Raw genomic sequence first — 12,212 nt, 5'->3', positions numbered from 1 at the left:
CCAGTGGATACAATCAAGAGCAACTACCATGCGCCCTCCATTGGGATCCAGATCAACGCGTTTTGACTTGTTAGGTCTTAGTCATGATCTGGTCCAGATGAGTCGAAATGCGTCGATCTGGATTCCCATGGAGGGCGAATGGTAGTTGCTCTTGATTGTATCCACTGGATTATCTTTTAAATTTTATTCTATAAAGCGAAACGGATTTTTATTAACAATATCATCGCTGGACAGATCATCTTCTTTTCCTGCTGTGTATATGGTCGACCCGGACCAGGTCGGTTCTGTGCGATGACTCTCCAAGGAAGATTGACTCACCGGTGAGCTGACCCTCCCTACCCCTATTTTCCTTTGTGTTTCCATAACTTTATCATAAACTCTCCAAATTCTCCTCCAAGTCTCAAAACTCCTGAAAAACAGTTTCCGCTCCGAAAACTCAGCAAAAAGACTCACATAGCCTAAGAACATCATGGAATTTCTATATCAAACAACATCTACAGTACATGGGCTTATACAGCATTAGACAAAGCTGTCCATAAATTGGTGCAATATTGCAGCTAAAGGTGGCCATACATAATAGGGGGCAGACAGACGGCTGTATCACTTGTGAGAGGATCACATCGCAATCCTCGGACTGGCCGTTGGCTCTGCAGACCTGAGCGTGACAGCTGCATAGAAATACAGGCTGTCATGCTCAGGTCAGGTGAGCCGACAGCCAGTCCGAGGATTGCGATGTGATCCTTGCACGAGTAATACGGCCGTCTGACTGCGCCCTTTGTGTGAGGTCAGCCAAACCTCACAAATTTATCGAGATCATCCAGTCATCTAATGTTTATTTGATGTTCACCTAATGTTCGTTTTGCAGGGAAGACAAGGATCGGGCATGCATCAGTTTTCCACTGTTTTTTTCCCTTGACTGAGCATAAATGCCTGCGCTCAACCCATCACTGGCCGATGGGGTATTGGCCTCAGCTGGATATTTTCTGATTGGATACTTATGGGCATTACTGGTACGTTAACCCTCATCTGGCTAAAAATAACAAAAAAAAAGTTAGGGCTTTTGGAGCAAAAGAAGGAGAAAAAAATGAAAGAGCAAAAATGAAAATTGACCCGGTCACCAAGTCTATTGGCCAAATTTGTGCCAACAATCGCTCTCACTAGACCTGTTAACCAGGTGTTCAGATGCTTATCCTGTACTTCCTCCATCACAATTTCCGCAAGTTCTCGGTAAATCAGATATTTAGTATAATACAGTTTCATGCAACAGCTGACTATTTAGCTGCTATATATGTTAAGTCCCATCAGGTGCTGGGAACTTCTGAGTCAGTTTTGGCTTGTGAAGCGAGAAAAGCTCATTACAGTTAACCCCGAGATGACACTTTTGCTGCTCCAAGGGACAGTGAGAGGTGCGAGGATTTGGGAATGTGTTTAGTATAGACCTGGTATTCACTACTCGATGATTATTTTCATCCCCTGATCTACTGAATTTTTCATCTATAGGATTAAATAAGCTTCCATTTTCCTGAATTTTTCATCTGTAGGGTTAAATAAGCTTCAATTTTCCTGAATTTTTCATCTGTAGGGTTAAATAAGCTTCAATTTTCTTGAATTTTTTGACGCGCCCCCTGGGCCATGGGGTACCCGGTGCCGGGCCGGTGGATGCTGGGGAATGTCACAGTGGCGGTGACCCGGTCCGTAACCCAGGGCGGTCAATAAAAGGGGTTTATGAATAGGGGATTTATAGTGTTTTTATAGAGTTCATGACGCCACCTGTGGATTGCGGCTAAAGGGAGCCGCCGCTGCGGAGCAGTCCTCTGGAGCTGATGTTACTGCAGCAGGGATGGTGTGGCTCTCCACAGGTAGAGCTAGCTCCAGGGCAGTGTAGATGATGTTGCAGGTTGTGCTGGGCGTTGTAGTGCAGGGGTTGATGGCGCAGCAAGAAACACAGACAAGGAAGTGCAGTCCCAGGGTCTTTACTGGTGCTGATTAGACAAGCCGGGACTAGGGTACTGGCTAGAAGTGGAAGTCCGGGCTGCCTGGAAGCAAGTAAAGAATCCTCCTTGCCAGGTAAAAGTTGGAGGCCTTCCCTTTCCACTTAAGTCTTTGGCCCTGCTGCTTGTAGCTGTGCGGTGGTCCTCGTCCCTGAGTGTAACGTTTCTGTGCTCACCAATATGGCAGGCAGCTCGGGCCTTGCTGGTGCGTCGCTCCCTCGTGGCGGTGCTGGACCCTGCGGTGCTGCTGAGCCTCCGGGCGTCTGATGGGGCCAGGAGACCTGCCCTCCAGTTTCTGCTGCTGGGCCTTCAGTGCCCCACAACCTCGGACTCCCGTGTCCGGTTCTTCTGTGCGGTACTTCTGGGGTGAGCTGCCACGCAGCTCCAGTCCCCAGCTCCTCTCTCTCTTCGACGTCCTCTCTTCAACTCCTCACACTAAGACTAACTAACCCCGCCCCCAGATACCAGCTGCCAAAGGGAGTGGGCTCCCCTTGCTGTTCATGAGCCAGGAAAGTGTTGCATGTTTAGTATACCTGACTAGGGGACCCCTGCCTGCTTCCAGGCATGGCATTACATCTTTTGAGGGAGGCAATGCCACTGTGGCAACCGGACCCCTGGGGTGCCACATTTTCATCTGTAGGGTTAAATAAGCTTCAATTTTCCTGAATTTTTCATCTGTAGAGTTAAGTAAGCTTCCAATTTACTGAATTTTTCATCTATATGGTTAAATAAGCGTTCAATTTTCTCCACACATTGCTGAAGATTGACTACAGTGCGTTGATTGATAGAAGTCCCAGCTATTTAGTTTGATAAACCGAACCTGGATCCCTGGATTATGCAACGGAAGGATGTTTCATCAGAATAACCCGATTTTATTTCATATGAACATCACGAGCCTCCTGAAAGCCATCCTCCTGCTCTGTTAGCCAGCACCTAGAGATACAGTGGCTTCCACCTATTTAAATGGTGGCCTTGTAATACCATATTTCTCCACTAGTGACCGCTTGCAATGATTTCAGCTTCAGCAACAGTTGTAAGTATAATGAATAGAAAGCCCTTGTATTTTTTTTTTTTTTTTTACAGGAAATAATAATTTAAGAAAAGGATAATGTAATTAAACTGACAGCCTGATTAAGAAAACCTATTGTGATACACTCAACTAGGATATTTTGAGATAAAAAAGGGGAGGTTATCTGTTTGAGAGCCTTATTTCTTGGCTAAAGTGGAAAGAGATTGTCTCTCGCTCTGGAGGACTTTCCCCAAATTGCTGACAATCTATTGGGCTCTAGAGGACTTGTCCCAAATTACAGACAACCTATTGGGCTCTGGAAGACTTGCCCCAAATTACAGTCAACCTATTGGTCTTTGGAGTACTTGTCCCAAATTACAGACAACCTATTGGGCTCTGGAGGACTTGTCCCAAATTTACAGTCAACCTATTGGGCTTTGGAGGACTTGTCCCAAATTACAGACAACCTATTGGGCTCTGGAGGACTTGTCCCAAATTTACAGTCAACCTATTGGGCTTTGGAGGACTTGTCCCAAATTACAGACAACCTATTGGGCTCTGCAGGACTTGTCCCAAATTACAGGCAACCTATTGGGCTCTGGAGGACTTGTCCCAAATTACAGACAACCTATTGGGCTCTGGAGGACTTGTCCCAAATTACAGACAATCTGTTGGGCTCTGGAGGACTTGTCCCAAATTACAGACAACCTATTGGGCTCTGGAGGACTTGTCCCAAATTACAGTCAACCTATTGGGCTTTGGAGAACTTGTCCCAAATTACAGACAACCTTTTGGGCTTTGGAGGATTTGTTCAAAATTACAGACAACCTATTGGGCTTTGGAGGACTTTTCCCAAATTACAGACAACCTATTGGGCTTTGGAGGACTTTTCCCAAATTACAGACAACCTTTTGGGCTTTGGAGGATTTGTCCCAAATTACAGACAACCTTTTGGGCTTTGGAGGATTTGTTCAAAATTACAGACAACCTATTGGGCTTTGGAGGACTTTTCCCAAATTACAGACAACCTATTGGGCTTTGGAGGACTTTTCCCAAATTACAGACAACCTTTTGGGCTTTGGAGGATTTGTCCCAAATTACAGACAACCTATTGGGCTTTGGAGGACTTGTCCCAAATTACAGACAACCTATTGGGCTTTGGAGGACTTGTCCCAAATTACAGACAACCTATTGGGCTTTGGAGGACTTGTCCCAAATTACAGACAACCTATTGGGATTTGGAGGACTTCTCCCAAATCACAGACAACCTAGTGGGCTCTGGAGGACTCTTCCCAAATTAAAGGCAACCTATTGGATTTATTTTACAGTAGGCTATGTACTGCTTAATTTTCCCTGTGGTTACACATCAGAGACTGAATCTATGGTCCAGATTTATCCAGCAAAATTCTGTTGTAAAACTGCTTGAAAGGTTACCAAAAATTTTTGTACAAAAATTTGCAACCTTTGGCATTTTTACATCCGCTACACCAACTTTTTTAAAAGAGGGTCTGTCAAGACGTGCATGCCAAGCATGACAGGCAAATTTATCATAATTTACGAATAAATTACATCAGAAATGTGCACCAGCTCCTTGTTCACATACATACACATTGGGCTAATGTCGGCTGAACCCGCCGATATTGATGGGTTTGGCCGACTGTCTACTGTGTATGGGGGCGCCGGCTGACTCATCATCAGGAGAAATGTCGATCAGGCATGTCCAATTTCAGACTGCAGATCACATTGCTCTCCTGGAGATATGCCGCCGGCCAATGTGTCAGTCATTGGCTTTCTCATGGAGAACACAGGAGCGCTCGACTGAATGAGTGTTCCTGTATATGAGAGAATTAGCTGAGATGGCTGAGGGCCTAATGATCGGCCAAAGCATTGTTCAGCCAACAGCCATCTAATGTGTATGGCGGCCTTTGTCTTCTTTCACAGAAACCAATGACGTTTTCAGCTAATTGCCTAATGCAATAGAACTTTAAAAAAAGAGATGAGACAAAGCAATATCTATAGCATATACAGATCTAGCAAAGGTTACTTTGACCCAGATAACCCAGCAACGGCATATAACAGCATAGAAAACTGTAATTCACAACGGTCAATGGCTTTTGCAATGTTATCTTAATCCTCTTAAGTGAGATGACCTTCTGTGACAGATATTCTAGATGGTACATTGTGAGTAGAGATGAGCGAACCCAACCTTACAAGTTCGGGGCGGCAAAACTCCGCACACGGTCTTCTCTCGGAAGTCCGTTTTAATGTTCTGAGTTCCGGGGAAAGTCAGAGAGAGAGAGAGATTTTCCAGATACAAAGTTCGGGTCTCTATTGTTTTCAATTGGGTTCTGGTTCAAGTTCGGGTACTGTTCTGGTACCCAAACTGAACTTTGGACTAAAGTTAGGGTCAGGTTCCAGAACTCGAACTTCCACCAGTCCGCTCATCCCTAATTGTGAGTAAAAATAATCTTTGCTACATCTGTCTATAGAATTTTTATATTACTGTACGTTATGACAATTTACAGAAACTGATTTTTTTTTGGTCCAGGAAAGTGAAATACTAACCTCTATCTGTCAATAATGCTTTACTTACCATTTCCAAAGAATCTAGATTTGCTCTGAAACCAGAAGGTAGCTCTGTCTCTATGAGGACCATGTTTGTTTTGCTTCGTTGACCTACATACCTGAACCAATATAAATTACTAGTTACCTTTTATATAAATTACATCTATACCAGTTTTTTTTATTAACCTGTATAAAATCCTGAAATATTGCCATTTTCACACTAGTCACATTTCCTGTTTTCTGCAAAATCCTCTGCATCTTTTTAATGTTGACTTGTACACAGTCATTTCTTTACCATCAGGAGTGGGGAATTTAAAGGGAATCTAGGTTTTTGTTCCCCTATCTGAGAGCGGCATGATGTAGGTACAGAGACCCAAATTCCAGTAATGTGTCACTTACTGAGCTGCTTGCTGCAGTTTTGATAAAATCATTTTTTTCTCCTGCAGATCTACCAGTTCACTGAATGCTGAGCTCTGTGTAACCCCGCCCCCATCACTGATTGGCAGATTTCTGTGTACACTGTGCATAAACAGAAATCTGCCAATCAGTGTTGGGGGCGGGGTTGGACTACCAGGTTTACTAGTCCTCTATTGATTTTATCCTGTTGTTAAAACAGTGATTTTATTAAAACTACGGCAAGCAGCCCAGTAAGTGACACATCACTGGAATCAGGGTCTCTTTCTCTACTTTATGTTGTTTTCAGATTAGATGGTAAAAGATTCCCTTTAATTACAGCTTTATTGTACTGCTGGGGACACAGACAAGGCAAGGTATAAACACAATATAAAGGGGTATCTCTTTTGAACGATTTTCTGTCCATTAACTCCCATACATTGCTGCTTCCATAAACCCACACTCCCTGCTGCTCTGTCAATAGATAATATAGGAAGGAAATGCGTGTTTCTAATATACATCGAAAAAACAGAGCGCTACAACATAGTTCAACTCTATGGTCAATGATGTAATTGAAGGGGACGTCCAAGAGGTTTTCAACTAAGATAATGATGATTTAATCTTAGGATAATCTTAGCATTAACATTAGACAAGTGGGACTTCCCCAGCTAAAAACTGTTTGCTGGTCCCACAATATAACATAGGCCAGATTCATCATTTGCGTTTTTTTTTAAAGTCACTTTTCATTTCTGTCTTGTAGCATTTGTTGTTTTTTATCCGCCACATTCTTCAAGATGGTGCACACAGTTCATGTTTTTTTTTTTTTTTGCGCAAAGTTGAAAATCATCTTCTGCTCTAAAAAGTCACAAAACAGTTTAAAACATTTTGCAAAATGTCACTAAAAGATCCCGGAGTACATAAAATCACTCCGCGGAAGACCGAAGTACATTTGCACAAAAAAAAATAAATTATAATATATATATATATATATATATATATATATATATATATATATATATATATATATATGGAGACTTTTCGAAAAGTTGCAAATGATAAATCAGGTGAAAACATTTGGAAACTCCAAACCCTGCCCACAAAAAAAACAACAACGGAATAAAGAAGTGACTGTAAAAAAAAAAGTGCAAATTTAAAGAAGAATTAGGTGCAAATGAAAAACAGGCATAAAACACGAAAAACTAGACAAATGTAAAAAATGAATGGGGCTCATAGTGTTTGAATAGTGACCACTCTTGGGTTCTGCAGCACGGCTCCTATTAGAGTGTACGGAAACTGAGCTGCAGTACCGAGAGTGGCCACTACACAGTATATGGCGCTGTGGAGTTCCAACTCTATACACAGCAAGACCTTAAAACAGCTGATCTTTGGGAGGTGGGGGGGGTACAGTTGGACATCTTCAATCTAATATTGATGATCTATCCTAACAATAGGTCATCAGTATCTCAAGTACAGTCTCTCAGAGGACAAATATTATAATGTATGCAATCACCTCCCCCCAAAAAAAATTAAAGAAATTGCAATTTTGGCTAAAGTTAGTCCAACTCACCTTACAGAAATAGAATAGTTTAACATCAGTTTAGATTTATTCATGCTGTCTCCTAGAGTCAGGTTCACTTGGATATGAAAGAATGAATCGGCTTGATTGGGGTATATGTTGTACTTTAGTGTCACCTGTTAAAGGTGAGAATTTACATATTAACTATTGCATTCATTATATTGGATAACCCTATGAAGAATAAAGCACTGTAAGAAGTTTTGAGTGCACAGTTAAGCCTGCCTTTACCTTTAAGAAGGCACATCCTTCACCCTTGACCTGCACCGTGTAATCTCCTGGCAACTTTCCAAATTGTTTCTTCTGAAGAAGGAACCGAGAGCTTTCATCTACATAGAAGCTGTGCATCGTGTTTTCTCCATCTAGACCAAATATAACCTCCAATCCTTCATGCTTACAGTAGGTTAACTTGGAAAACAAAGCAAGACCCTGAAGTCCCACCACCGTATCCTGCCCGGAAGGAAAAAACATAATCCATGTTGGAACAGAACAGAACATGAATTCTCATTGCCTTATTCTAGGCCAAACAGATTACCTGTGTGGACACAAAACCTCCATATGGATTCTGTTGTTTTCCTATCCAGGAGGCGATACTAGAAGCCTTATCAATGTCCGTCTTTGTTGGGTTGTCCTTAGAAAGATGAGCTAAAAGCACATATGAAGCCAACTCCACCTCATTGGAATTGGGTTGAGACCACAAAGGATCTTTGGTAGGATTGGATGGGCTTGTTGGCCAGTAGGTATCTCCACCTAAGAAACAACAGAATCAATGGCCAATTATTTTTAAGCATGATCACCGGTGTCTTTAAGGGGTCAATTAATATACGATTGGTAAGGGAGAAGTTTGTTTTAGAAGCAACGACATTCTCTACTTGGGTCTACATGAAGTTGAGTGGTGGCACTGGCAGTATGGGGTAGATCAGCGAAGCTGGCACACCACTCCAGGTCATAGTATATCTAGCTGTTTTATCTACACCGCATTCCAAATTATTATGCAACTGATATTTTTCTCTGAGTTTCCTAAATGGTCGATGAAAATGAGTCAGTATAATGTTCAAATCATCAACCGTTGGAGTATAAATCAAATTTTATTGGATAATCCTCCCAATAATAACAGGATTTTTTTTCAAAACTAAAAAATCTCATAATGCACGGTTTCAAATTATTATCAGGTGTCTGAGATTGATTTCATTGATCCAAAGACCCGTCAATGAGTTTATTTGAAAAACAAAAAAATGGCATCTTTATTACACCTAAATTCAATTTGCATAACAATTTGAAACGCGGTGTTGTAGCAGCAAAGCCTACTAAATATTACAGTAATGATGTCTAAATCCTCCAATTTCAGCAGGATTGGATAGAACTGCCATCTAATGTGTGTAGGGGTCTTCTGAAAGACAGATCAGGCATGCCAAATTTCGAGTACCGATGCTTTTATCACCATTTGGCAGTGGTTTATGGTGCTCATACATGTTCAGCTGATTTTTATCACCTCTACTATATATGAACACTGCCAAGACTGCAAGCGTTTTCAGAAGGGAAAGGGTAGTAAAGCTGGCCATATACCAGCTAATTGTAAAGTGCTGCAGAATATGAGGGCGCTATTCGTGAAATTACTATTATATTATTATTATACATCTGACTCCAGAATATGACGGCGCTATATGTGAAATTACTATTATGATACTTCTTATAGATGTTAGCTAAAAATGGGCAGATCGTTTCGTGGGACTCTTGTCCATGAGCCAAATCGGTAGTCTCTGAAAGAGGCTCATAAATCTCTTATCTTCCGAGATCCCCGACATAGCTTTTGATTAGCTAGGCATGGGCGATGTTATCATTGCAGCGTAACACAGATGACGTTGCGTCGGCTCAGTTAATCACGCTAGGGAACTCGGAAAGGTAAGAGTCGCAAAGCTCCTGTCCAGTGGTCACAGGGCACTGATCTGACCTGACCATAGTCCCAAGAATCAATCCGTCCATCTCTACTGTCAACCAAATGATCCCTCTCAACTCCTACATACACAGGAACTCCCGTGAGACCCCATTTTCCCTTGACTGCTCTGGTAGCAGCCTTTTTCTCCGCCGAAGAAATTCCAATGGTAAGATCCTTCTCTGACAATGTGATAGATGATATTTAGGGAGAATTAGGAGGCTCCCATTCACATTAGATGGTTGGCCAATCCTGACTAAATTAATGGATGGGACCTTGAGTCATCAGACCCCTATGGCAGTAGCCCCTGACAACCAAAGTATCGAGCTTTGAAGAAACTTCACATGGCCAATCCTGCTTACCACATAATTGTCACTGGAAGGCTATAGACCCTACATATATCTCATTGACAGGGGTGCCGGGAGTCAGACTTATTGCATATTGATGAGCTATCCTAAAATTAGGCCATCAATACTGAGAACTGGAAAAATCTCTTTAAGGCTATGTGCCCACGTTGCATTTATGAAGCAGAAAATTTCTGCTGCATAAATGCAAGTCCTCTCCCGGAAAAACGCATGCGGAATTCCGCACGCGTTTATCGCGCTTTTTTCGCGCGTTTATCACGCGTTTTCCACATGCGGAATTGCCTTGCGTTTTTTATGCATTGGACAAAGGCAATTCTGCTTGCGGAAACGCAAAATTAAATGACATGCTGCGGATTTTTGAACGCAGCATAAACGCTGCGGAAAAATCCGCAGCATGTGCATAGAACTTGCGGAATCCCATTGGGGACCATGGGGTGCGTGTTACCAAGCGTTTTACAAGCGTTTCCGCTGCGGAAATTCCGCATCAAAAACGCTTGAAAAATGCTACGTGGGCACACAGCCTCAGGCTATGTGCCCACGTTGCAGAAATGAAGCAGAAAATTTCTGCTTCATTTCTGCAAGTCCTCTCCTGGAAAAATGCATGCGGAATTCCGCACGCGTTTATTGCGCGTTTTTCGTGCGTTTATCGCGCGTTTTCCACATGCAGAGTTGCCTTGCGTTTTTTAATGCATTGCACAAGGCAATTCCGCTTGTGGAAACGCAAAATTAATGGACATGCTGCGGATTTTTGAGCGCTGCATAAACGCTGCGGAAAAATCCGCAGCATGTGCATAGAACTTGCGGAATCCCCTTGGGGACCATGGGGAGCGGATTACCTAGCGTTTCCCAAGCGTTTACGCTGCCGAAATTAAGCAGCATATACGCTTGAAAAACGCTACGTGGGCACGCAGCCTAAAAGTCTTTTTTAGCTTTCTTCTTCTGTGGGGAAAATCTGAAGACTACCTGCATTTGTAGCCTCATCATGCAGTTCATCCAGGAGTGTGTCTAGTAGCTCATAATCTCTGGATAATGTAAAGGCATAAGCAAGGAGAGCCTTTGTATACAGGCTGTCTACTTTGGAAACACTGTCCCGAAGATACTGAAGTGCCGTTTGTACCATTTCATTCTGCAAAAGATAAAAAAAATGTTAACATTTACCAAAAAGAAGATACGCATGATGTTGTGTGATTCACCTATAATAAGTGCATGGACTGTATTTCCAAACACCAAGGTTGTAATATGCTTCCTTGAGTCAGGAAATGTACAACCTTCAACATTGCAAGACCAAGAAGGAAAAGTCGTGAAATTCTGTAAATCGCAGGATGAATAGACATGTTAGTGATCTTCAAATTATGGAAAAATGGAAATAACATTTTCAAAACGTCTCGATTTATTCAGTATCGAGTCTGCGTGCCACATGCAGAAATCTCCACACGTACAAGACTTGGCTGCTATCAATGAGGTTATTAATGGGTGTCTGAGGAATGTTCTGCCAGGCTGAATGTTGTTGTGAAGACCTGGTGAATGGGTGTAGGTTTTACTTAGAAGAGTTATATTATGAAAAGTATTATTTAAAATCCAATAGAGAAAGTGAAAAAGAAGTACATTTCCAATATATATCAATTCTAAATTGTTATTTGTAAATGCACTACATTATGACTTGTAATAGTCCTCCTTGTTCTCTCGCCTGTCTGGAGTGTAGGTCCACCTTCAGTGGTGGACGCACATGCTCAGGAGCTTCCCTGCCCTGTAACTGCCCATGCTTCATGGTGATCTGATGGTGAAGAGGGCGATGGGCAATGAGAGGAGAACTACCACATTTAACAAGCAGGGACGACAGAGGTAAAATATAAGGATACATACAGTAGTGTTCAAAATAATAGCAGTCCATTATGACTAAGCAGATTAATCACTGTTTTTAGTATAAATTATATTACCAAATGCAAACAATTTACCAGTTGGTGCAGTAGATTCTAAGAAAACCACCAGACTCAGCATTCATAATCAGCATGTTTTTGAGTCTGTGTCTTTGAATAATTAATTGAAAGGGGGTTTGTTCAAAATAATAGCAGTGTGGAGTTCTATTAGTGAGGTCAATCATTCTGTGAAGAAACAGGTGTGAATCAGGAGGCCCTTATTTAAGGGTGAAGCCAGCACATGTTGTACATGCATTTCTCCTTGAAAGCCTGAGAAATATGGGTCGTTCAAGACATTGTTCAGAAGAACAGCGTACTTTGATTAAAAAGTTGATTGGAGAGGGTAAAACTTATAAAGAAGTGCAGACAATGATGGGCTGTTAAGCTAAAATGATATCCAATGCTTTACAATGGAAAACAAAACCAGAGAGACATGGAAGAAAATGGAAGACTACCATTTGAATGGA

At 42.0% G+C, this 12,212-nt stretch overlaps 1 protein-coding gene across 1 annotated transcript in view; it reads right to left on the bottom strand.

Annotated features, from left to right (window-relative positions):
- LOC141273403 (alpha-2-macroglobulin-like protein 1) overlaps positions 1-12,212 on the bottom strand; it is a 137,958-nt gene that overhangs the window by 19,909 nt on the left and 105,837 nt on the right. Inside the window, exons 28-32 of the mRNA XM_073685172.1 lie at positions 10,793-10,955; positions 8,067-8,281; positions 7,763-7,981; positions 7,526-7,650; positions 5,594-5,684 (exon numbers count right to left, since the gene is read on the bottom strand). Of these exons, the coding sequence (XP_073541273.1) occupies positions 5,594-5,684; positions 7,526-7,650; positions 7,763-7,981; positions 8,067-8,281; positions 10,793-10,955 (813 nt within the window). The remainder of the gene's footprint in view (positions 1-5,593; positions 5,685-7,525; positions 7,651-7,762; positions 7,982-8,066; positions 8,282-10,792; positions 10,956-12,212) is intronic.

The sequence above is a fragment of the Phyllobates terribilis genome, unplaced genomic scaffold (genome assembly GCF_046119375.1).
Source record: "Phyllobates terribilis strain yellow unplaced genomic scaffold, ASM4611937v1 Scaffold_5__5_contigs__length_657084704, whole genome shotgun sequence".
In the NCBI taxonomy this organism is placed as follows: domain Eukaryota; kingdom Metazoa; phylum Chordata; class Amphibia; order Anura; family Dendrobatidae; genus Phyllobates; species Phyllobates terribilis.
Note: the sequence above shows the minus strand (reverse complement) of the source record. Positions and strands in the feature narration are given on the sequence as shown.